Source organism: Nothoprocta perdicaria, unplaced genomic scaffold (genome assembly GCF_003342845.1).
Source record: "Nothoprocta perdicaria isolate Ctin4 unplaced genomic scaffold, notPer1 scaffold_333, whole genome shotgun sequence".
Classification (NCBI taxonomy): Eukaryota; Metazoa; Chordata; class Aves; order Tinamiformes; family Tinamidae; genus Nothoprocta; species Nothoprocta perdicaria.
The window spans coordinates 521614-548306 of record NW_020455570.1 but is presented as its reverse complement, the minus strand read 5'-3'; the positions used below and the strand labels follow the sequence as shown (position 1 = coordinate 548306).

Here is a 26693-nt window from a genome sequence, read left to right as displayed (position 1 = left end):
CCCTCTCAGTCTTTCACCTTTTTGCTCTCACTCTTGTCTATTCTTACTTTCTGTCACCCTTTCTTGCTCTTTATTGTCCTTATTCTCTTAGCTGCTGTGTCTCACCCTCCTTTCTTCATTGTCTCTCATCCTCACTTCCTCTTCTTTCTCTGTCTCTCCCCGTCTCTCTCTCGTGCTTGCACATGCAGGCCTTCTCTCTATCTCTCCACCTGCAGCCTTTCTCTGTCTCTCTTGACCTCTCACTTCCAGTCATGCCCTTTGTCTGTCACCCTCTCTCTTTCTCTTGCCTTAGGTCCTGATCGTCTCTCCCTCGCACACCTCGATTCTCTCTATTTCTCACTCTTTCTCCTCATTCTCACCATTACTGTGTGTTGCCCTTTCTCACTCTTTCTCACTCTTTCTCTCTCTCTTTCTCTCTTTCTTTCGCTGCCTTTTTCCTCTTAGCATCTTTCCTTCTTTCTCTTTCTTGCCATTGTCCCACCCCCACCCCCACCATGGCTCTTTCCCACTAAACCTCTTACTCTCCACTCCACTCCCTCCTCCCTTACCATCTCATGCCAACCCTCTCTCTCACCCTCCTGTCACACTTGCCCTCTCCTCCCTCTCATCCCCCTTTTCACCCCTTTTTCACTCCCTTGCTCTCATCCCTTTCTCTCATCTTCTCATCCCCTTCTTATCCTTTTGTTATCCTCTCTCTCATCTCCCCTCTGTCTTTCCCTGTCTTGCACTTTTCTATCCATTTCTCTTTGCTCCCATTACCACCTACCTCCTTTCTCTCTCTCTCGCCCCCTGGCTCTTCACCTTTGCTGCCTTGTCCTCGCACCCTCCATTTATTTCTCAACTTTTCTCTCACTCTCACCTTTCTCCTTCCCCGCTGACCTTTTGCTCATGCGCTCCCCCTCGCCCTTTCTATCTTGTACACTTCTCATCACGCTTTCCCTCACACCCGTTGCCATTTCTCTGTTGTGCGCATGTGCTTCCCTTTGCCCTCTCTCACACCTGCTTTCCTCTGCCCTTTCTTTTCCTCACGCACATGCTCCCCGTCATCCTTTCTGTCTCATGCACACATGCGCCAGGTCCTCATCCCCTTTCTAGCACATCCACTCCCCGTCACCATTTCTCTCAGACCCCCATTCCCTGTCACCCTCTTCCTCCCTTGTTCTTTTGCCCTTTCTTTCTCCTTCTCCTGTTTCTCTGTAGCCCTTTTGCGCTCTATGTTTCTCTTGGCCTTTCTCCTTTCTCCCTGCGGCTATTTTTCCCTTGCTCTGTTATACTTTTACTCCCTCTGTATCTCTTTAGCACTTTATGTGCTCTGTTGCCCTTTCTCTCTTTTATTGTGTTGCCTTTTCTCCAGCACACTCTGTAGCCGTTTCTCTCTTGCTCTCTCTCTCTGTTACCTTTTCTGTCTCTGCTACCCTTTCTTGCTCTCTCCTATTCTCTGTTGCTGTTTCTCTCTTATATTCTTTCCCTCTGTGTAGCCCTCGTTCTATCTTTTTTCACTCTCTGTTGCCCTTTCTTGTGCATGCATTCTCACTGTTTTGCTTTCTCTCACACACATGCTCTCTATTGAGAGTTTCTGATTCACTTTTTCATGTGCACTTCTCTGTTGCCCTTTCTCTCTTGCACATATTCTGTGGCCCTCTGTCTCTGTGTACTATTCTTTCTCTCTCTTTTTCTCTGTCTCTTTTCTCTCTCTCTCTCTCTCTCTCTCTCTCTCTCCCTCCCATTGCCATTTTCCTCTTTTATTCTCTGTTGCCTTTTCGCTGTCATGCACTCCCTGTGTCCTTTCCCTCTCACACCCTTTTTTGTCCTTCTCTCTCTCACCCACTCCTTCTTTCTCTTCTTTGCAATTTCCTTTTCCCTTTTTCTTTCTGTTGCCCTCTCCTTTTTCTCTGTTACTGTTTCTCTCTCATGTACATACTCTGTAGCCCTCTGTCTCTTTCTCTCCCTACTGTACTTTCTATTTCTCTCTGCTTCTTTTTCTGCCTCTCTACCTCCTTCCCACTGTTGACCTTTTGTTCTCTTTCCCTGTTGCCCTTTCTTTAGCACTCTTTTGGCCTTTTACACGTGCTCTCTTTTGCCCTTTCTCTCTGCTGCTCTTCCTCTCCCTTTCTTTCTCTCCCTGCCCTACTTTCTCTCTTTGTTTCTCTCTTCTCCTTGTTGTGCTTTCTCTCTTTCTCCCTATTGCCCTTTTCCTCTCTCTCTTTTGCCCTTTCTCTCCCATTCATGCTCTGTTGCACTTTCCTTCTTGTATGTGTCCTTTGTTGCCCTTTCTCTCCTGCATGTCCTCCTTGTTGCCCTTCATCTGTCATGTACGTCCTGTTACTCTTGTGTGCATGCATTCTTGCCCTTTCTCATGTGCTTTCTCTGTTACCCTTTTATCTCTTGCGTGCTCCCTGTTGCCCTTTCTCTCATTTTCTCCCTTGTGCTGTTGCATTCTTGCTCTCTCTCCCAGCTGCGCTTTCTGTCTTTCTCCTGTTGTGCTCTATGTTGTTCTCGTTCTCTCTCTCTCTCTCTCTCTCTCTCTCTCTCTCTTTCTTTCTGCTGCCCTTTCTCACTCTCATTCTCTTTTGCCCTTTCTCCTTATTGCGCACTCTCTTTGTTGCCCTTTCAGTCTCACAGCTGCTCCCTCTTGCCAGCTCTTTCATCCACTGTTGCTCTTTCTCTCTCTTTCTTCCTTTTGCCTTTGTGTTCACGCTCTCTCTCCCCCTGTTACCCTCTGGAAACTTTGTTTTACCCTTTCTCTAATCTGTTCACTGTTGTCCTTTCTCTCTCTTTCTTTCCCTCTTTCCCTCTTTCTCTCCCCCCCCCTTCTCACTCCCTGTTGCCCTTGCTCTCTCCTGTTGTCTTTTGCCCATGTTTCTATCCCCATCATCTTCCTCTGACAGCTTCTCTCTGCCTCTCTCTGTTGCTCTTACATCCTTGCTCTCTGTCTTATTCGTAGTTTCACTTGTGTGCAGGCACATGGCCCCCATTTCTCCTTCTCTCTGTCTTTTTTTGTCTGTCATCTGTTTTCTGTTCTCATGCTGTTCCCACATGTGTGCATGCCTTTTAACTTTCACATGTGTGTATCTGTCTTTTACTGTTTCTTTCTCACATACTTTTTCTTCTCGTTTTTTTTTCCCCTCAGCTCTTTCCCTCTTTTGCTCGTTCTTTTCCTCCCACTCTGTTGTTCATTCTTTCCCTTGCTCTTTTTTTTGGCTCCTTGCTCACTTTCTCCCCACCTTTGCTTGCTCTTTCTCTCCCTCCCCCCTCAGTTTTTTTTCACCCTTCCCCCCTCATTCTCTCCTCACTTCCGCCTCTTGAACTCTTTGTCTCCTGCTCCCTCTCTCGTTCTGCCCCTTTCTCATTCTTTCTCTCCCCATGTTCTCTCCTCCCCCTGCTCTCCTCCCTCCTCTCTTTCTCTCCACCCTCTGCTTGTGCTTTCACCCCCCCGCTTTGCTCGCTCTTACTCTCTCCTCCCACCTCACTCGCTCTTTCTGCCTTGCTCGCTCTTTCCACCCCTTGCTCGCTCTTTGTCTCCTCCCTCTTTCTCGCTCTTTCTTTACTCTCCATTGCTTGCTTTTACTCTGCCCTTCCAACTCACTTATTTCTCCCCGCCTTGCTCACTCTTCTCCTCTTTCACCCCTCCCACCTCACTCACTGTCCCCGCCTTGCTCGCTCGCTCTTTCCACCTCTTTCTTGCTCTTTATCTCCTCCCCCTTTCTCGCTGTTTCTCTCCCCTCCCTGCTCGCTCGCTCACTCTCCTCCCCTCATTCTTCTCCCTGCTTGCCATTTCTCTACCCCGTTAGCCCGCTCTTATTCTTCCCTGCCACCTCACTCTCCTCCCACCTCACTCTCTTACCGCCTTGCTCGCTCTTTCCCCGCCTCTCTCGCTCTTTGTCCCCTCCCGATTTCTCGCTCTTTCTCTCTCCTCCCCTCCTACTTCCCACTTGCTCTTTCTCTACCCCTATTTGCTCACTCTTCCTCCTCCCACTTCCCTCATTTCTCCCCGCCTTGTTCGCTCTGTCCACGCCTTGCTTGCTCTTTGTCTCCTCCCCCTTTCTCGCTCTTTCTCTCCCCTCCTCTGCTCGCCCACTCGCTCTCCTCCCCTTGTTCTTCTCCCACTTGCTTTGTCTATCCTCATTCGCTCGCTCGCTCTCTCCTCCCACCTCACTCATTTCTCCCCACCTTGCTCGCTCTTTCTCTCCTCCCTCCCTCACTCCTCCCACCTCACTCCCCTTTTTCTTGGCTTGCTCGCTATTCCCACCTCTTGCTTGCTTTTTGTCTCCTCCCACTTTCTCGTTCTTTCCCCCCACTCACTCGCTCTTACTCTCTCCTCCCACCTGATTTCTTCCCGCCTTGCTCGCTCTTTCTCTGTTCCCTCACTTTCCCCTCCCACCTCATTTTCTCCCCCCTTGCTTGCTCTTTTTCTCCACCCCTTGCTCTGTCTCTTCCCCTTTTCTCGTTCTTTCTCTCCCCTTCAGTGCTACGCTCTCCTCCCACTTCATTTATGCCCACCTTGCTTGCTCATTCTCCTCTCCCACCTCACTCACTCACTCTGCCTTGATCGCTCTTTCCACCCTTTCGTGCTCTTTGTCTCCTTCTTCCTTCTTGCTCTTTCTCTCCTCTTCCTGCTCGCTCACTCACTCCCCTCACTTGTTCCCCCCACTTGCTCTTTCTCTGCCCCATTAGCCCATTCTGCCTCTCCCCTCCCACCTCACTCTCCTCCCACCTCACTCACTTTCCCCGCCTTGCTCTTTCCACCCTCTGCTCACTCTTTGTCTCTTCCCCCTTTCTCGCTCTTTCTCTTCCCTCCCCTGCTTGCTCTCTCCTCCCCTCCTACATCCCACTTGCTGTTTTGCTACTCCCATTTGCTTGCTCTTTCTCTCCCCTCCCACCTCACCCATTTCTCCCCGCCTTGCTCACTCTTTGTCTCTTCCCCCTTTCTCGCTCTTTCTCTCCCCTCCCCTGCTCGCTCACTCGCTCTCCTCCCCTCGTTCTTCCCCCACTTGCTCTTTCTGTGTGCCCATTTGCTCGCTCTTACTCTCTCCTCCCACCCAGTTTCTCCCCGCCTTGCTCGCTCTTTCTCCCTTGCTCACTCCTTTTCCCCTCCCACCTCACTCATTTCTCCCCGCCTTGCTCGCTCTTTCCACGCCTTGCTCGCTCTTTGTCTCTTCCCCCTTTCTTGCTCTTTCTCTCCCCTCCTCTGTTCATTTGCTCTCCTCCCCTCATTCTTCCCTCCCACTTGCTCTTTCTCTGCGCCCATTCGCTCACTCTGACTCTCCCCTCCTGCCTCACTCGCTCTTTCCGCCCCTTCCTCCCTCTCTGTCTCTTCCCTCTTTCTAGTTCTTTCTCTCCCCTGCTCGCACTCTCCTCCCCTCACTCATCCCCCCCTTCTTGCTGTCTCCTCCTGCGTCACTCATTTCTCCCCACCTCACTTGCTCATTCTCTCCACCCCTCACTTGCTTTTCACCTCCTCCCCTTTTCTCGTTCTTTCTCTCTCTTTTTCTCTTTTACCCTCTGCTTGCTCTACACTCCCCTCCCACATCACTCATTTTCTCCCTACCTCACTCACTCTTCCCCCCACTCACTCTTTTTTCCCCTCACTCTCCACCACTCGCTCTTCTTTTCACTTTCTTCTTGCCCTACTCGCTCTTCCCTGCTCGCTCTCTCCCTTGCCCATTCTTTCCTCCCTTGCTCAGTTCTCTGGCTCATTTGGTGTTTTCTTCTTGCCCTGTTTCTCCTTTTTCTTCCCTCCTTTCTCCCTCTTTCCTCCTCCTCACTCCCTGATTCCTTGCTCCCTGTTTCCTTTTCCTTGCTTCCTCTGTCCTGCCTTTTCCCATTTCCTTCTCTCCCTCTCTCTTTCTTTCACCTTCTCTCTTCTTCCCCCCTTCCCTCATTTTCTCTCACCTTCTTCGCCTTCCCACAATTTTTACCTCTTTTTTCCTTTTTTTCTATCTTTATTTTTAATTACTTCATATTTGTTCACAATCTTTAAAAGATCTTCTTGATCTGTTTTTTGTGAAATGTAGTAACATTCAGAGCCTTATCCCAAAGGTCTTCATCTGTGTGGAAGACTTTTTATAGACAAATTGATAGGAGGTTGTTGCAGTAAGACTTTAGAAGTAGGCATAGTTTTCCACACAGCAAGTGTCATTGTCGTGCTCAAGAAATACATTTCAGAACATTTACCTTCAGAAGGACTTCTCTTTAGGTTAATTGCACATCCCATGTTAGTGCTATAAACCTTTTCCAAATACATGACTTAGGATTTGCTGAAGTTCTCACTATGACCTGTAAAATTTGTAAGGATCATATCATAAGTTCTTCTCACAGAAGAAAAGCTGTAGGTAATATTCAGCATAATGTATTTTTAGTAAATGAGATTAAAGCCTCTCACAAAAAGCCAGTTTTCAACCTAAGAATGTTTCAGATGCCTCCATTTTAGTAGGAAGTTTAGGAACTATACCATATAATCTGAGGTGTAGTATGAGACATATATTTTGCAGTTTTACAAAGTGAAAATGATTGTTTAATGAAGAAAGTTGGGAAACTGCCTATCCTTGATCCATTAGTTAATAGCATCTTAGAATCAGACTTTCTTTTTGTGAGGAAGTTGTACTGTTCCAGTCACCACTGGTGCACATCTCTGCTTTGCCCTACACTGAATTGCACGGGTCACATAAAGAACTAAATGAACAAATGCATTCAGAGATAATGGGGGAGTGTTTGTATTAGGTGACCTGCACCAGTGTCACCACTTATTGTTTGAACTTGTCAGACTGTGAGACCCCAAATGGGAAGCTGCAACACTTTCTTTCCCAGCTACACCCAGTTTAGGCTGTGCTGGTACATGCTTAAGATGGGCACTGTCCAGTGATGGGGACAAAGCTTTGGTGCCTTTGCCTTTCCAGGACGTAACTGCTCAGGTGGAGCTTTCACCTGTGCTTTGAGCTTGTGATCTGTGTACTTTGCAGAGTACATTGAGAAACCTATTGTGCCTGAATGGGATCCACAGCAATGGGCATGGTTATGAGGGACATGATTAGAAACTCACACCATTCAGCTCACTGTGACCTCCAACTAACAGGGAACAAGAGAAATGTTTAGAATTCAGCTATTTCCATCAGAAATAGGAATCTCCTTCTGTTTGGGTCGCTGAGCCTCAAACCTCTGACAGAAGCCTAGCAATTCTGATGACGAGGGCTTCCCGTGAAAGCTAAGTGCAAACAAAGTCACTTCCAGTGCATCCACCATATCATAAAACAATAAGGGGGAAACAAAAGATTTTTGCCTTGTTTTTTTTGGTCCAGGAATTTAAAATTTGATCTCTCTCTTCAGTGTAACTGCTGTGTTGTTATGCAGTAGAAAAGGATTCCATTTCCCTCTTCCAGGAATGGAATGTTTTGAAATAATTGATTCCTACAGTAAAAAGTTTATGAATTGTATATAGTCTATTTGTTAGGGACTAAGAATGTGTGTTATATTGAGCTTTTAAATGGAATGAATTAGATAGAGGTGTTCCAGGGTCTTGTATTATAATTTTGTCTGAGCGAGCATCAAATCACTCGATACTCTTAAGGCTAAGACAGCAGAAAATGGCTCATTTTGAGTCCAGAGAATTTTAATATCTAAATAAATATATATATTGGAAGCTAAGACTAATTTGGGGTTAGAGGAACAATCTGAGGATTTGCAGATTTAGAATTAATTGAGTTTTAGGCATCTGAACCTTTTGGTTTTGGTGGGGGATTTTGTCTTTACATCTCTGTGCTTCTGTGTGTGTGATGGCAATTGGGGCAAGTGCAGAGGGATAGGTTAATCTGAAGGAAAGTAGGCCATGTGCTTCATTTGGGGAAAAAAAAAGGTTTTCTCATATGTTTAGTATTTGAACGCTTGGAAGCATTCTTATTTTCAGCATAATTTTTTAGTACTAATAAATGTTTCATCTCTACTTCATGATAAAATCTGGAGGGATAGACCACAGAGAGTTGGATTTGTCCCAAAAGATGAGCAGGTGGTAGTCACATGAAGTATTACTGGCCAGAGCCAGTAAGTATACGTGCTTTAGTAAGTTTTATTACAGTTAGTAAACCAGGAGAAGGAATTAAAGGAATACATTGCATAAAGTATGAGGTATTTGTGCTTTCTTTTATGTCTCCCCTAGCATTCAAGAAGAAAATGGTATAAATACTTGAAAAGCATTTCTTTCTTCTCTTTAAAATCACTCTTTTAAGAATTCCTTTTTTCATGGTGCTTAGAAAAGTCAGAGGTACATGCTGGCTGCTTATGTGTATAATGTTGATAAGAGGAAGCAGTCTCCTGTTCTCTTGTGTTTGAGTTCTGTTCTAGACATTTTTGGACCTAAGCAACTTTTTCCTTTCTTCTTGAAAAAGTACCCAAAAAATGAGCAGTTTTGACTTATGTTTAGCAAATCTAGAGGTTGCAATTATATAGGCAGTAAGTACTGCTGAAGTTTCAGTTATGCAATTATTAAAGTAAGACTTGAATAAATTAGGAACTTTTGGGGTAAGTGTTGAGTGGCATAAAAGGCAGCATATGGTTCTTTTAAATCCTCCAGAAGAAAATTCAGAGCTAGATATCCAGCTAATTGTATCTGTAAACTAACACTGAAGTCAAATTGTTCTTTATTTTGGTCTTATCCTCTGTAGAACTTCAGGTTTTCTCCTTTAATTCTTGTATGTTATGTGGTATAATAGAACAACTCTGCAATTTTCTTTCATTCCCATCCAGCTTCCTAACACAAGATTCTGATGAAAAATTCAGAAATCAGGAGCTCAGTAATTCATCTCAGATCAATTTATAGACGGCTAATTTTTCTTTTACAGAAACATACTGAAGGAGAGAAAAGCTTTAATGGTCAAGTGCTGTTTGAGTTTTCTGGTAGTATATTTCTTGATGTTTGGATTGGTATTCTTGGTACCTATTCATGGTACCTTATTGTAATAACAACAGAATAATAAAGGAAAAAAATCAAAAACAAGGCAAGGTTTAAATGTTTAACATTAACACTTTGATTGATTTAATATGAGAGCTTGGGGATCCTTGTCAATTTGATACTACTTGATTTTTTCAGGCTGCTCTGCTTTCAATCCAAATATTAGGTTATGTGTTTTAAGCTCTTCAAGTTGATAGGTATGTTGTTATAATATCTTTGTATTGTCTTCTTTTACCTTTAAACAAGAAGTCATGCCTTGTTCTGCAGAGCTGTGGGATCAGTGCTTCATCCAAATCACTATGTAGTGAAAAAAGTTGGTTGCATTCACATGGTCAACCTGTACTCCAAGGGGCAGTATCTTTGTGTCCTGGCCAGTATCCATCTTGAGCAGACAGCTTCCCCTTTCTGTGATGTTTAGTATTTTGATCGCTGTGTCATTAAAGCTAAAATGACAATATTAATGCTTGTGATATTTTAATATTGTCAGGGCCTAGCTGCTAGTAATTTAACTAGCAGGTAAGTTTTTCAGTGGGCATTCTTAACTCTTCAGACATGCATAGCAGATAATTCTTAGATAATCAAGTCAGAGTTGCGGAGTATACAGTCATATGTCGAAAGAAAATTACTATTTCTACTCATTTCCATTTCAGTAATATGGAAATGTCCACATCATATTACTAAGTCACGTGCAGGAAGGGAGAAATATTTAAATACATTTAGTGGGGGGAGAGAAAAAGGAATAATTTGCTTCCAGTATTTTTCTTCAAAGCACAAGCCTCTTCAGGAGGAGTGGTTGTCCTGAATGAGTACTGACCAGTGCATGAACACACATCAGCCTAAAGCGGAGCTCATGCTGTCGTAGTGAACCGCTGTGGATCTTTCACAGTCAGCTCTTAGTTTGTCCTGCTCCTTCCTCCCTTCCACTTGCATCCTGCTAGTTGCCCAGCAACTGCGATTCCACTGCGCATGCGTTTTACCTGGTAGCTCTTGTGGGTATGGTGTTTTAATTGCAAAAGTGAGGAAGAGGATTAAAGGCAGTGCTGCGCTACTAATTGTTAATTTGATCCTTTTGTACCAACAATACAGTGATATGAATTATGTAAGAAGAAGCGTACTCGTTTACTCTGGATGCACATATACAAGGGGAATAGAAGGTAATATGCTTTGTGAGATGAGGTTCTATAAAAATGGTGAAACAAAAAGAAATTATTGATCTGGGTAGGAAAGATCAGACTGTAGTCTTCCGTCAGCTGCATATTTCATACCCTTAATGCTTTTAATTTCACAGCCTTAAATCATTCCCAGTAAGTAATGATAGCAAACAAAAGCTTGCAGGATTTTAAGGTATTTTTGATTTAGTACAATGTGTGAACAAGTCAGAGTTGGCAAAATTCCACCTCAAAGAATAGGTTACATCTTTTAAATGTTACTACTGTTATATTTTTAATATAATATAAAACTAAAGTATATATTCATATACTTGTATGTTTATACATATTTGCACACACATACATGAGATTTAAAGCTGTCTAGTTAAGGGCTTTTTTAATAGGACAAACATGCTTGTGTGCTTTAAAAAATGATTACAGTTAGGACATAATTATTAGCTGTTTCTTTTCTAGTTAAATAACAACATTATTGATAGTTCTACTTGTAGTTAGACTCTGAAGTATAGAGTGGCATGGGGCCACCCCAGCAACAGAGCAGTCTAGTATTTCTCTTTTGCCTTAGGCTTTTTCTTCTCAAATAGATACATCTTTGGAATTTTAAATATAGCAGAGTTAATTTAGTTCTTCTACATAGCAAATTGAAAATTCATACTATGCAAAGAATTTTGAATTTTTTTGTACTTTTTAAGAGGATTAAGTTACGTGTACATCGTACATGTGCATAGTAAACAGATTGCTATTGAAAGAACATTATTAAGTTTGTAAAGGCAATCAATCAGAAAAAAAGTGACATAGAAGAGTTGTGAGTCTAATGTGATTCCCTCAGGAACATACATTACAATATGTTTATAAAAGCATGACAGGAAACTGCTTTGCTTTACCACAGGATGTGTTCCTTAGAAACAGAAGATAGGCACTGGCTTTCTGGCCCTCTTTATAGTGCTTGTCAGTGTAAAGTGTCTGAATGATTTGCAAATATTTCACAACACCTCTATAAACATTATTTTTATTTTAGAAGAGTAGATACCAGATGGGCAGCAGAGAGCTATTTTTTCAAGGTATTTATGATTCTCTCTGTTCTGAAACAACTTTAACTGACCTCAGGTGCAGCTGTGAGTGCTCAGCACTTTATTAACAAATTAGAGAAAAGGGGGAACGCTATTGACATAATAAACAATACAGTATGTTTTAAAGAATTGCTTTTGTTTGTGACTTCCTGTTTTTATCTGATAGGACACTGGGAAGAAAACAAGTCTGTCACTATTTTTTCTCACACAAGATTAATGCTTTAAACACCTGCACTTTGACAAGGGATGTGGGAAAGCAAAGTATTAGTCTCTCCTATGTGAACTAAGGGAGTAAGAGGCAGCATGCCCTAACTTGTTCACTATTATTTACTGGCAGCAGAAAAATAGCAAGAATGGGGAGGAGATTTATCAGACCCATTTATCATTCCTTCTATTTCAGTATCAAGTTGCTTCTCAGATAAATTAGATCTGTCTGGAAAGGTAGCTAGTAAATTTCTTAAAATCTGAACTATTTTATCTCGTGTGTGGAGCAGGTGGTCTGGCCTTGACAACAGCTTGGGTGGATCTACTTTCAGAATACTTCAGTGTCTCCTTTTTGGAGGGAGCTGCTGCTATCTGACTGTGCAGCAGCAACAGCTGGAAGTATAATCCATAATCTAGGAGGCAACCTGGCCCTTTCTGCTCAGCAGCAGAAGGCAGTGGTTGCTGCAGGTCAGACCAAAGTTATCATGGATAAAAAAGCATGGCATGTGCTTTTAGCAGGAAGATACTCCAGACGCAAGGTTTGTCCCCCTGGACACTGAGTATGAAACTGGTTAGAATTCTTATATTCTTATCCTTCTTTATGATGCAAAGGATATAAGACGCAGAAATATATTAAGAAATCTTGGATTAGGTGAGAAAAAGCTGCCTATGAAATGAGGAGATTGTTTATTTCTTACTGTTCATTGGCCTGACAGATCCATTTTCAAAATAATATCCTCTCAAATCATGATCCCATCTCAGACCTTAAGAGATGTCTAATTAGGTTAGAAAAGGCATTCATAAAAGAATCATCCTGTGCTTTTCATCATCCTTTCTCCATGGTTGGAATTGCTTCTGTGAAGGTGTTTTTCTTTTTGACTAAATTCTAAGAAAAGGAAGTGTGTAATTATGGGTTGGAAAATGCTTGTGAATGCTTTCTGTTTGCAATGCATCACTCTCTTACTCAAATGCCTTCTTCTGCTACTTAGTGAAATAAATAGGAAAAAAAGAAGTCATGATCAGATGTGTTTCTCCAGGTAACTTCCAGTCAGCTGTTGTTCAGGAAGCCCCAAAAGGGAGGATAAGGACCCTCCACACTTTGGAAGTTTTAAAAATGCTATAAATAAAGAATGGGCAATAGTAAATCTGGAAGTCTTAAACTTTGCCTGTAAACCATAGGAAATGTTCTTAGAATATGAAAGGATTTTAGATAACTCATTACTTTATTTTGGCTGATTGAAGAAATGCAATCTGTTGTACTGTTCCACAGTATTCTGTCTGCAGACAGCATCTGGTTGGGAACCACTGTGAACAAGTAGCTTGCTGTGATCAGCAGCTAAAAAAATAGTTATTAAATGACTATAAAAGAGCAACATAAGGCAGACACTTGCTAAAATTATATAACAAAATGAAGAAAAGGATAAGACTGCATTTGGAAAAAGCACTACTACAGAATGGAAATTCCATTCCTAATGCTATAAGGACAACATTCTAATACAACAGCATAGAGCATGTGTTTTAAATTTTAAAATAATAATTTGTACCAAATCTGTAAGAATAATTCAGAGCAGAGTTCAACCTTGAGCCTTTGAAATAAAAGAAAAAATGTAAAGTTTCTGTTAATTGGATCATATACGTTTGTTTTGGGAGAAAGTTGTAGTAATACTTTGTCTTGCGGAATTATTTGTCTCAACAGCTCAGGACGGCAGCTAAGTGAAGTCTTCATTCAGCTTCCGTCTAGGAAAGAATTGCCAGAGTATTATGAGTTGATTAGGAAACCAGTGGACTTCAAAAAAATAAAGGTAAAACATTTGTCCTGAAGTGGAGATTTCTTTGAGATTTTTTTTTTAATACATATGGAAAGGTGAACATTAAGTCATCATAAAAATATAATGACGTGAATATTACATTTATGTGTGTGTGGCTTAGCTTGTTAACTTCGGACAGTGTTATACACATTGTTGTGAATCTGTTCAATGTATATTGCAGTATATTTTTCCTGAACAGGTAGCAATGCATCTGCAAGCACATCTTAAATAAAAATGTAGTGCTTCCCGTAAGTGTATGGTGATAGGTAAATACAATAAACCTTAAACTAGTATGACATTTTGAAGTAGCCAGACTAAATCCAAATACAGTGGATGGATGAAGATTAAGCAACTTGTTGCACCTTAGATATTGTCATAAATATGTAACCTTCATTCTGTTACTGCACTGAGAAGGAGAAACTGGAAACTTTCCTTAACCAAAGAGCACATTTTCTGATATTTTTGGCCCTTGCAGTTCATGTAGCATTTGTATCATTTTTATTTCATTACTGTAATGTGTGTTTGGTCAGGAGTATGTTTACAGTAGTGTAATATTTACACTACGTTTTAAAGAATCGGTTTGCTTTAAAAAGATGCTTGTCATGATACTGAAGTAAAATTGTTCAAGAGAATATGTTTTAATACCATGAAATGTCATATTAACTGCATGTCCTGCCTGCTCTTCTTCTTTACCCATCTCTCCCCTTCCATACTTCTCATTTTCTCAACAAATGCAACAGGAAAGAATTCGTAATCATAAATATCGGAGTCTTGGGGATTTGGAGAAGGATGTGATGTTGCTGTGCCACAATGCTCAGACATTCAACTTGGAGGGATCACAGGTCTGACTGAACTGCCTTGTGTTTTAAACATGTTTTCACTGCATAATGTCTTCAGTACTTGATTACTATAATTATGTATATAAACTTATATTTGTTTTTGAACAAGCATAGAAATTCTGAATTTGTTTTCAAATCATTTGTTTTTAATTCTGCAGTTTTGAGATTTTTTTTTCCAGTATGTGTGTAGTTTAGAGCTGCTGCAGCGCTGTTTTACTCTGGTAAATGGCTTTTTTGTAGAGTCATACATCATTTTGGGCTTTACTAGAGTGCATGGCAAAAAGAAAAAAAGTGAAAAAAAAGTAGGTAAAAGCCTAGCTTAGGACCATTGGTAGGAAAGTGTTCAGCAGTAATGTTCAGTTCTGCTAACAGAAGATGCAACCCTAAACTTAAGGTTTGTCCACAAGCAGGGTTTTGGTTCACAATCTCTGAGTACTATGAGAAATACTGTTTTTTCTTGTTGGAAGTTCTGTGTCCATTTTGGGGGGCAGAAAAAAGGAATACTGACTGATTCTTAAAACCTCATAAAGCAAAACTGCCATCAGAGATGGATTCAGTATGCACAATGGAATATGTGGTTGCATGAAATCCTGTGAATTCAGAATAGAAGACGCACAAAAGGAAAGAGTACAAAATTTTAATAATAAGTGGGGAAGTTGACTCTCAACACAGTAAAATGGTTTTGGATGCTCATTTTCATAGATGAGGTATGAACAGTGCTAACAAAATACTAAGCTGAAGAAATCATCAAAATAATTGTATTTGCAAGAGAGAAAAGTGACATTATGAGTGCTTTCAGGGGGCTGCGAGTTTCCTACTATCAATGCCAATGCATCCTCCAAATTCCCAAATACTATTGATTGTCCTTTGTTAAATAGGCAAATATTAGAAATTGGAAAAACAAATATTGGAAAAATTGGAAAAACAAATGAAAATGAAATTAAACACATAATAAAATGTGAAGTTGTTAAAATATAACTGAACTATGATTATTTTTGCTATATATGAAAAAAATAAATGATTTCCTGTTATTCCTAGCTGCCTGATATCTTAACTGCATTTAGTTATGTGGAAATAAACTAATATTATAAGTAAATCATATACAATTATTTTGGCAAAGGAGCTAATGATGGCTGGAAATATGAGACAGAAACTTATGAGCTGTCCAGACTCATTGCTGGTTTACTCTTTAGTGTTGTAGCAGTAAAATAACTACCAGTACATAATGAAAATAAATTGGAAAAAAATAAAGGAAAGCTGATATTGAAAACTGTCACTGAAATATAAGGAATTTTTAGACTTTGGCAGAGTAGATAAAAAGATTCCCAAAAAAAAATTGAGAGAAAAGAATAGTTAATTGAGAAAAGTAAATAAAATTATTCTTAATTCAGAATGAATTTAGTTACTAATGAGGCACTCATTTCTTCTTAGAGTGAGATGGTAGAATTGATGGGAAAGATTGTAAATAGGTAATATGCTATGTAGTAGATGTTTCTGCTTTCCCTTATGATGGAATAATGCAGAAATATATTCCTTTCCAACATACTGTCATGAATTGAGCCATTTCAGAGCATCAGGACCATATCCATGCAAACGTGGGTGAAAAAAAACAAGTTTTATCATGCTCAAACATAAAAAACACAGCAGTGCTCACCAGAGCAGGGTACTGTCTGCACTGAGAGGCTGTTTTTCTAAAATGGACTTGGCAGTCAATGAAACGAGAAACTGTATGCGCCATTCTGTGTATTCTGCACAAAGTTTTATGGAATTCCTCATGCTAAGCCTGCAAGGAGTTAGAGCATCTTTAGCAGTTCCAACCTATCCACATTAGAGAATGGTAGCCAAAATTCCTTCCTTTATCTTTTTCACAAATAGTCTTTAATTTAGGGAAGGGAGTAGTATAGCCTGGATAGTTCAAATGATTATGGAAAACCAAATGCATCTTAACTCCCTGCCCTTCTGTTGACTACTGTGGATTTAGTTACAGTTTCTAAACCCTTCTGAGTCATATGTAAAATGTTTACTGTAGAGATACATGGTGAATTGTCCAGTGGATTTTTTTTTTTTTTTTGATACAGTTTACAGACTGGTACATATATGTCATTTATTAAGACATTTATGAAGTCCCAGTTACTCGACCAGTGCTTGAGTTTAAGATAAAAACTGAGATACTAGCAATATTTAGCCATAGTACAGAATATTAGAGTATAAGCACTGATTCTTAGTCTTTGGGGTTTTTTTTGGATCTGAGAGGAGAGAATAAGCTATTCAGGATACATTATTTTCTTTGTAATTTCTTCTGATTTTGGAACTTTTTTTGTTTGAAAAAATTAAGGCTAATGAACGGAGGGGTTAGCCACGTCCTGATAGACTGTAGTCCAAGTTAAGACACATCCAACAGAAGACTGTCACTTGGGCAGCTTTTCAAGGCTGTTATGAGCTAATGGAAATACAGCATAGTTACCTGTGATAGGAAAAATAATTAAGGAGGAAAAACACCTGTATTCCATGAAGGAATATAAGTGGTATTTCTGAGGCTCGGTATTGGCAAATTTCTTCATTTAGAGCATGAAAAATTAATGTTAGCATTTCCTGTAAAATTTATGCAACAAGCATCATTACTAATAATTAAGAAAGGCCACATACTCAGTGGGTTTGCATTGAAAATGAAGTTCCATGCTGTGAACTTTTGATGATGCATGACTTCACAGTTGTGATATAAGTCTGTGTTCATTCCATAGATCTATGAGGATTCCATTGTCCTCCAGTCTGTGTTCAAAAGTGCACGACAGAAGATTGCCAAAGAAGAAGAAAGCGAGGATGAAAGCAATGAGGATGAAGATGAGGATGATGAAGAGGAGTCAGAGTCAGAATGTGAGTTTTTTGCTCAAAACTGAAAGGCAAATGAATACACATGGGGGACAACAGTCCAAGGTTATTCAGGAATCAAGCACTTAACGTTTTCATCAGAAAGATATCAGCTCAGAATTTGCCAGTCACCTCCACCTGAGGTTTCTGGAGTTCAAAATAACAAAACTTCTCATTCTTATAAAAGATAGGTATTTTCTATGTGCAAGCAAGGAAAATTATTTTTAAATGTTCATCCTGTCATGCAAAGTTCCATGAACATAATCACAACACAAAATGCAACCTGTCGACACCATCCATCTTGAGAGTGAAAAGAAGAAACACAAGGTCAATTTTGCTTGCACAGTTTAATCCTAAAATTATTGTTACCATTTTAAAGTAGGCAAATAAAAGCAAATATCTTCTCTTAATTGTTTCACAGTCCAGATAATGAACATGGACAGCATTTAAAATGGATAGATGTTTTTCAATAGTTAATTTTGTTGAAATAGTGGGAAATACTAGCGAATAGAGATATTACGCTCACGTGGACTGTTACACTTTTTGCAGCAAAATCAGTGAAAGTCAAAATCAAGCTAAGTAAGAAGGACGAGAAAGGTCGGGAAAAAGGAAAAGGCAAGAAGAGGCAAAACCGAGCGAAAGCCAAGCCTGTTGTGAGTGATGATGATAGTGATGAGGATCAAGATGAAAATGTAAGTTTTGTTGACTAAGACTGTGGAAGTGGTTGCAGGCATTGCGACTCTCCCTTCTCCTGCTTGCTTTCAAAATTCTCACGTATTCATGCCTGGAAGTATTAACCATGTTTTATTCTGTGGTCCTCATCTTGGGAGAATGGGGGTGGTGGTAACTCTGTCAGGGTGTGCTTATGAAGTCTGGTCACAATGATGAAAAATAAAGAAGCCCAGCACGTTTGGAGCATAGTTGTTGAAGCTGTTCCTGCTTTCACTGACCTTTTAAACATGGATTGCTTGCATTTTGTCCCCACATTAGAACCACTTAAGAGAGTTTTTTTTTTTTCTTTTTTTTTTTCTTTGGGGGGGTGTTTGTAAGGGATTCTATTAATGAAGTGAACAAAAGCAGACCTCTTCCCAGTCATTTTAAAGTGTGTAGACAGAAAGGGATAGGATTTCATGACTGCCATTTCTTCTGTAAAGAAGCCTATAGAAATTGAATGAAATGTCATGAAAGAGAATTATGAGATAGGCTAGCACATTTCTTAAGACTATCTTGATTTGTCAGTATGTCTTTTTTTTTTCCTTCTTTTACTTTCTTTCTTCTGTAGCGAATTCTGTAGAATAGCTGGCAAAGAATTTCTGACCTTTCTTGTGTCTCTTACCTCTAGGACCAGTCGGAAGCAAGCGGAAGTGATGATGAGTGATCCATAGGGTTTATTTTCTTGGCAGAACTGACCCCCTCCCCTTCTCTTCTCCCTTCTCCTATTTTACACCCAGTGAATTCATTTTGTCAAATAGACATTGGGTTGTTTCTGTATTTTCATTCTCTATAAACTAGCTTTAGGATAGTGCCAGACAAACATATGATATCATGGTGTAAAAAAGGAAAAATGTAACATATTGTGACCAAATCGGCCTCAAAGATTTAAAAATGAAACAACAAAAAAGAGCTTTTGATGGAAAATGTGGGTTGATAGTATATTTCTATGGGCTGGGTTTAGCTTGGTAATGACTTGATTGTGCCTGGTTTTATTGTTTGATAGGATGTTTTTCAGTGGCAACAGAAAGACAAAAACAATGTCTTTTGTAGCATTGATAACCAGGAAAAGCCATTAAAAGCCACTGGTTATTTTATTTTTCATCAGGCAGTTTTCCAGGTTTTTATTTGTTCTGTACTGGGTTTTTTACACTGTGGTACATATATGCAACTTTGTTTAATAGCTTATAAATGTACAGTAGTTAGCCTTCACCCATCTTGTCTCATATATGTTTTTCCACCTTATGCTTGACGATCTTCAGAAAAATGCTTTTTGAATTGTATCAAATTTATGTCTACTGTAAACTTTGCTTAACTTTTTTCTCTTTGATTAAAAAAAAAAAAAGTTGGGTTGAAAATGCTATTGAATATTGCAATCTATATAGTGTAATGGATGGCTTCTTTCATCAGACTGATCTTCTATGTTACCAATGTGGATTATCACCTTTTCCCTAAAGTGTACTTAATCTTTGCTTTCTTTGCACAATGTCTTTGGTTGCAAGTCATAAGCCTGAGGCAAATAAAATTCCAGTAATTTTGAAGAATGTGTTGTTGGTGCTTTCCTAAGAAACAGATAATATAGGCCAATTGATACAGCTCTGTGTTACAAGTTACATGAAAACCTTTTTCATAATAGGAACAAGGGTGCCTTCTGTAGACACCTCTGCTGTACTCCTGAACAAGAAAGATAAAAACTCACTCAAACTCCACAGGAAAAAAAAAGTTCATTGAGATTCCATAGAGTATTTTCAACGATACAGAGAATATTTTATTAAAATAAAACCTGAAATAATAAAAAAAAAAAAAGCTGTGAAATAAAACTGTATGTCAATACCTAATTACAGCTCACGTGATTAACGGCTTGGGGTAGGGTATTTTTGTGTGTGTATGTCCATGAATTTCAGTGTGTGTGTGAATACACAGAAATTTTGCAGACAGTCATGCAGGCAGTTGCCCCATCTATAAATCATTTTATTTTCTGAATTATTATCTTGCAATAGCATAATTGAAGTGTGACACATTTAATATTTACTGTAAACAGGGCTGCTGCCCGTGGAAATCATAAATCTTGCTTTTTGGACAATACACTGAGTATACAATGAGCAAACTAGGACTTGAGCTCTAAGCAGGACATGGTTGGTTACCTGGACCATTTGTTGTTAGTATGTGTCTATATCACATCTCTGTACTGGTCTCTGGTACACTGCCTACTTTGGATCTTTCTACTTCAATTGTAGAGTGATTTGTAGGTTTCTCAGCACCCCCTGTATTGAAGTTACGACCTAGATGTGACTGAGTGGGTAGCTAGTCTGGCATGTTTGTTGACAAAGCAAAACTAAAGAGACTGCTGTTCATCCTCCTCTGAGACTCTTGAACTTAGTGTGCAAGGCTAGTGGTATCTGAGAACCATGTGGACTGCTTCATGAAAATACTTCAGTGACCTTTGCTTAGTTTTAGCAAGTTCAAGCATTTTATTTGTTGTGCTAGATGTGTAATAACCTTACATGGCAATAGTACATCCAACTGGAAGTATAAGAGAATTTTGCTTCCTTGTCAGTTTGCTTTTAAATGATGGGAAAAATATGGATGCAAATCATCTGCCTTCTGTGACTCCTGCTTATCTTCCACAGAGGGTAGCTGTGGTAATTTACCTTACAGAAGCCTCAGAACAAGTTTTGAAGAGTGTTTTATATGGTAATTACTTGGGCTCCTGCTTTCCTGACTTCTGAACCTGAGGGATTCTGTGCATTGTCTCCACAGAAGGTACCTGGTGACTCCCCCTGGTTTGGTGGCCCTGAAAAATTAAACTACCCTGAACAGATTCTCCTCTGTGTGTCCTGTCTGAAGGGGAGACGGTCCAATTGACAAATGCACGTTTTGTCTACAGAGACCATGTTCCCTTTGGTTTCTCCATCAACAGCAATTGAGTTCCAGAAGGTGATGTAGCTACGTGATTTTTCTGTCGCAGAATGAACCAAGTCTACCAGGCTGCTTCATGTGACTACAAACAGCTGGCAATAAGCTTCAGTTACTGCTGATCCGGCCTGGAATTTCGCTGTTGACTTGGATGTAAAAATCACAATTCTCATTGCCTCGTCCCCAGAGATCTTGCTGACTTTCTAGTGACCTGGTTTGATTTATTTTTCAAGAATGTTATTTACAGTTGGGTGTTCAGCTGCAGAGTAAACACCATCACAATTCTGGTTAAAATGAAAATACCTTCATTGTAGTGAGTAGTCATAAGCTGTATTAAGAACCTAGTCTGCATGAAGCAGTACATTTTAATTCTTAGGTGCAGTTTTTGTTTCTTATTACCAGTCTTCAATCACTTCAAAATGTCCTCAGTTCCCTGCAGAGTTTCAAGAAAAATACAGTTATGTTATCATTAGATTTAAATGGTTTTATTACTGTTATTATTAAGCCATGTCTGTACTTCCACCAGATTTGGTGCAGTTGTTTTGTCTAGGATTTGAATTCTCTGCCTACCCTGTTTAATTTTTTTCATCATTGTCTTCCTCTCCTTTTGTGTAAACTTAGCAGCATTTTTCGGGATGAGCTTTTCCCCAGTAATCTAATGGCATCAGTGTATGAGAAGGGGTATCCCAGTTAAATGTTTCTCATGCATAGGATTTTGAATTTTTTAACAAAAAAAAAGGACGAAGCAACCTTGTTTTAAGGTTAGTATGTGTTAAGCATGGAGCATACTTACCCATTCACAATTAATACAAAATATAAAGCACTTGAAACACCTTCCAAATGATACATATGAGAAGCACCAAGGAGTTCCTGACAGGTTAAAACATTTTTTTTCAGGATTTTTTTTTAAATGATTTTTTCTATTCCCCTCTGCTCATATTCCAGAAAGCTCTGAAATCTACAATTCCTGCACAAATAATTTGCTTCCCAGATCAGTTTCCTGTTTTGTATAGAGACTTGGACTGTAAAGTGCAAACCTGGATGCAAAAGAGTTCTGCAAATTCACAAAAGGGTCTAGCAGAAGAGAAATGTGTATTTCTGACTGTAAGAAAGGGAAAAATGTTCAGGGGAGGCAGAGATTAAAAAGACACCATTTTAACTGCTTTGCATTGGAATTATACATCATTTTACAAGGAGTGCCTCATCCCTAATCTTTGTGTTCCAAACCAGGAATAGAAGAAAGGTAAGACATTAACGTAGGTTGCTGACCAAGTTATCAGTCAGCATCAGTCTAGTTCAGTTTATTCATGCTGGACATCCCACTTAAGTGGTGCAGATTGTTGTATGTGGGGACAAGAAGGTGTATGTGGTGTAACTGCCCTTGCAGAAGAGCTCGTGCCTGCTCTCCAGACACACCAGTCCTTGCCTTTTCCTCCTGCTTACATGTGAGGTTTGTGCATGAGGCAATTCAGACTATACTCGACTCCACTGTTGCACAGAAAAAAATGGTTGTGTCCTGGCGAAGATGCTGAATTCACTGCCTTGATCCAGCTCTCTTACGAGGTAAAATGGTTGGAACTGCCTCTGTTGAAGGAGCTTCTGTGTTAATCCTTATGTCATTTTTATATATATAATTTTTTTATATATATATATAGTTGGTTTTGGTTTGTTTGTTTTTTTTTTTTTTTTTTTTTTTTTTTTTGTGTATGACCACACCACTGTTCTGCTCCAGGTAGGTAGGGGATGACACTTGTGTTTTCATCTGACTCTTGCTGACTTTGCTGTTTAAGACTGAACTACAAATAGCTCTCTGTCTTGGAGGTCTTGTGCTCCCAGAGTGACCAAAGGACTTGTGTTTGGACATGCTGCCCAAGAGGACTATTCCTATAGCAACTTTCAGCTCTGAGAAGCTTTCTGATCTTGACAATGTCATTGTTTTGTGCATAATCCAGTGTTGTAGTGACACACACTCATACTGCTTCATTTTATTTGCCTCTTTCAATGGTGTTAACTCAAGATGTATCTTAAATATTTTGCATCTGAGATTCCAAAGTTTACATGGGTGATTCACCCATGTAGAGATGGAGATAGAAATAAGCAGTGACAGGAGACCTCAGTGTATCAATGCGAGTGTGCTGTAGCTAACTGAATGCCAAATAACACTTCCTTTCTCTGTTAAGAGCAATAGCTTCTAATGGATGTTATTTTCTACATCCACTAGTATTCTTTGGATTACAGGATGCTGCTTAATCCATTTTACTGCGGTAGTATTTATGTGCCTTTTCCCTTCAGGGATTTTGGGCATTGTTGCCCTTCTCTCCATCACTTCCCCTTGAAGTCAGCTTTGTAGGCACTTAGGCACCTGAGGGACTTGAAGCAGTTGCTGCTGAGCCTTGTGTCTTTGGTCCCTCTGGCACGAAATGAGGGAGTAGGAGGGAGGAAAAGGCCACTCACTGACCATCCACTCAACGCTTGCCATTTCTGGAGATGAGGACAGCTGGTAGCTGCTGGTGTTGTTGCCTCCTGGTGTCACCCACTCCTCCGTGGGTTCCTAGGAACCCTTGGGTGGCTGTTAGGGGCAGGGGGTGATACCGTCAAGCAGAGCAGCGTCCTGGCAGCGCGCTCAGCACTCGGACCTCCGCAGTGCAGGGTGGCAAAAGGAACTTAAAATTTCACAGGTCCTTAAAATGCCCCTTAAAAAGGGACGACCTTGGCAGAACAGGGGCTCTTTGCTTTTGTTTTGCAAGGCCTGGTTGCACTAATTTCATTTGATGCAGTGGTGGCTGTTGAGTTCAAATGTCATGTCTTGGTCTCCTCATTTTCTCTCACCGCTTCAGTGTGTCCAGTGACCCATAACAGATAAGAAACACTGAAGTAGGAGAGATGAACGAGTGGGTATTGCTGTTGAGAGCAAAGAAGGTCTAGAAACAAGATCAGGACCACAAGGATTTAAGTCATTCATCTTGCATGCCGAACCTAACAAATTTTTCCCCGCTCCTTGGAGAGAAGGAACGTGTTAAAAAGCTGCACAGCACGACTGCGGCGCTTCAGAGACATGATTTCACTAAAATGTTGAGGCTAAAAACAGAAAAAAAAAAGCATCTTGTCTCTGTGGCAAGATGGGTACCGAGGGCTAGCGACGCGTGGCTGGTGTCGCCGGGCTGGCTCGCGTTAAGCCTCTTAGCCCTTCCCGGAATAGAAGCGTGAGGTGCGGGCGGTGAGGCGCCCGAGGGAGCGGCTGTAGCCGTGTGGGCCGCCCGCCCGGCTCGGCCGGAGCCAGCCTGGCCCTTCTGCGCAGTAGGTGGCCCAGCCCCGCTAGATCGGCACCCTTCTTCTCAGTAGGTGGCACGCAGCAACCGCCTTGCCCTGGTGCCATGGAGGGCAGCGCTCCCCATTGAACCACGGGCACCCGTTCCTCTTGGCCCTTGGGAGGCGTTTTCCCTCACGTTTGAGGGAAACTTTGCCCTTGAGGGGCTAAAATGTTGGCAATAGGAGGTTTCTGGCCTCGGGAGCAGCCTGTCTGCTGTCTGCTCACCAGCCTTCTCGTGGTTTCTTGACAGTTCCTCACGTTCTTCCTAGGGACGTCTCTGTCATGGTTGTGCTCCGTATGTGTCTGCTGCTGTAACTTCCTTTGAATTAGCCCTGCTGCATCACACAGCGTGACATAAACTGACCCACAGACACAGTTCCTATACAGTAATAAAGGCATATCCTGTGTAACATACAGTAAATAACTGTAAATAACTGTACCGTTATTTACCAACAGTTCATCTCCAGCCACCCCACCTGCCTGTGGATCCCTCAGAAGGTCTCCTTGGAGCTTAGAGAAAACATCAGCATTTTAAAACCCGATATTTGCTGACTTATGTGATACAGAAATGTGAATTACATTTCATTTCAGAAGAGAGGTTCCTCCTATGAGACCAGCTTAAACTTTCTGGAAGTCTCCTACTAGGTGTGATATTTTCCTTTACTCTCCGTTGTATTTGGACTCACATAGAACACTTTAGAGGGCAATAGCCTGATCAGGTTTTAAATGTAATTTGAACTTGTGTGGTATTTCACACCAATGGTATTTCACATGAGTTTCATTAGATCAAAAAAATAAACCATCCTAGGTGTAATACAAAGTAATACAAAGAGAATGCGAAAGAGGAAATGAAAGCTAAGACAAGTACCATCATTGGATGCTAGAAAATACTCTTAGTTCCTGATTTAGGACTTCTTTAAGAAGTCCTCTCAAATATCATTCAAAGCTTGTTTGCTCAGTAATTTTGCTTATGTTTCATCCCTTTCTACTGTCTTCTCTTTCTTCTTCAGACTTCCACAGCATTTCTCCCAGAATTTTTGTTCGTGGATATGTTTGAGATGTATCTCAAATCTGGTGAGATCTTTGGATAATACTAAAATGCAAATATGAGAACAAAGTATTCAACCAAGCAAAAGAATACCCTCTCAAGCTTTGTGTATATGAGGCGTTCTTGGGTGTCAGTAGGAGATACTGCTGTAATACTTAAGTAGTTATCAATGTTTTGGTTTTATGACATAGGTGGCCATGGATTTAAACATATATGAAGAGTGAAGACCTGGAGAGTGGTTTGTGGCTAGACCAGCTGATAAGAAACCCCAGGCACTCGTGATGTTCACCTATGGTCAATGTCATGGAAGGGAGAAATCACCTCTGTGGCACCCCCCTGCTTCTTGAGGTCACCTTGGTCCACACCTCCAAGGCTGTTTCACTACAAAAAGCGCCTCGCTGGCACAAAACCTTTCAAACCTTCCCTCTCCGTCACAGCACCATTCTGGTCTGCTTAGCATAATTATAATTAGAAGTCTAAAGTGCAGGAAAAGCAACTGAGTTTAATTTATTAAATTGAACTGCTGGTGCTGGAGGGAGTAATCTGAATTTCTGAAGAGCTCTATCCCGCAGGCCCACACTCTGAAGAGTCAATGTCAATAAATTATCCCAATGAAACACTGAAGAGAGAGGCAATGATGCATCCTCTGAACAAGCCCACGCTGCCAGGTCCCACTTGGAGGCATTGCCACATCCCCACAGCCAGCTGAGGAAAGTCCCCTTGAAACAAACCCCTTCATAGGCAGCAGGTGAGTATAAAAATGGGCTAATTGCTGGGAACCCAAATTTTACATCTCCATAAGCAGATGGGCTGTGTAAGCACGGTCTGCTCTTCAACTACTGCTTTTCTGCAGAAACAGGTAGGCAAATGTGGGTTTTCTTTAAAGGATAGTTCTTAGAACATGCATCCAGTGCATGGTCTGTTTGCTTGGAAATAGATTATTGGGGGTGTTTAAAAAAAAAGAAATTAAAAGCCTGTATCAGTGGAGATGTGATCAAGTCTTCGGGGTAACCATAATGACACTTAAATGCTATTTCATCATTTTCTGGACAAAGTAACATTAACTGAACTGTTTCTTCAGTCTAGAATTGCACTTTTCAAATGATAAATTGGTCAATGTACAGGAATTGGCACAAAACCGATCAGATCTTGACCAATAGATCATCACATACTATACAGTTTTGAACTCTTTAAAGATAAGAAGCCTGTAAGAAGTGCCAGCCAGGAAAGGGGAAGGTTCTCCAAGAAAGGGGAAGGTGCCTCTTCCTGCTTGATGCCCTGTGGGATGCAACAAGGAAGGTTTCCTGAGGCTCTCCCCGCTCCAGGCCACCGGGATGTGGAGCTTCTGGAGAGGGTCCAGCGGAGAGCAACAAAGGGACTGGAGCATCTGTCGTGTGAGGAGGGACTGAATGATCTGGGCCTGTTTAACCTGGAGAAGGCTGAGGATCTCATTGATATGTATAAGTACCTGAAGGGGGAATGTGGGAGGAGAACGTCTGGAGAGGAGCAGATTTGTTGTCTTCTTTAACGTTCCTGCCTACAAGAAGTTATGGAAACTGCATGCTTTTTCTGTATCAGTGGTTTTCTTTCCTCTTAGAGACACCTAAACCCCAAAGTTCTTTTTCCTTTTCTTTTTTTTTTCCCCCCTATATGTATTTGACTTTTTTGAATGTGTGTGTTGACAGTTGTAGGTATAAACTCATTAAGAAATATGAGTAATTCCACATCCACCAGCTGTTAGCAGCTCTGAGCTTTTATGGTGTGTTTTTGCCAAGCTTTGGCCTGGGATTTTGGTTTTTCATTCTAAAAAGT

At 40.8% G+C, this 26693-nt stretch overlaps 1 protein-coding gene across 1 annotated transcript in view; it reads left to right on the top strand.

Annotated features, from left to right (window-relative positions):
- The window catches only part of SMARCA2 (SWI/SNF related, matrix associated, actin dependent regulator of chromatin, subfamily a, member 2), a 96481-nt gene extending 77407 nt beyond the window's left edge, over positions 1-19074 (top strand). Inside the window, exons 29-33 of the mRNA XM_026043656.1 lie at positions 13078-13183; positions 13930-14031; positions 16770-16902; positions 17446-17588; positions 18239-19074. Coding sequence (XP_025899441.1) covers positions 13078-13183; positions 13930-14031; positions 16770-16902; positions 17446-17588; positions 18239-18274 — 520 coding nt within the window. The 3' untranslated portion in view covers positions 18275-19074. The remainder of the gene's footprint in view (positions 1-13077; positions 13184-13929; positions 14032-16769; positions 16903-17445; positions 17589-18238) is intronic.
- The last annotated feature ends 7619 nt before the right edge of the window (positions 19075-26693 follow it).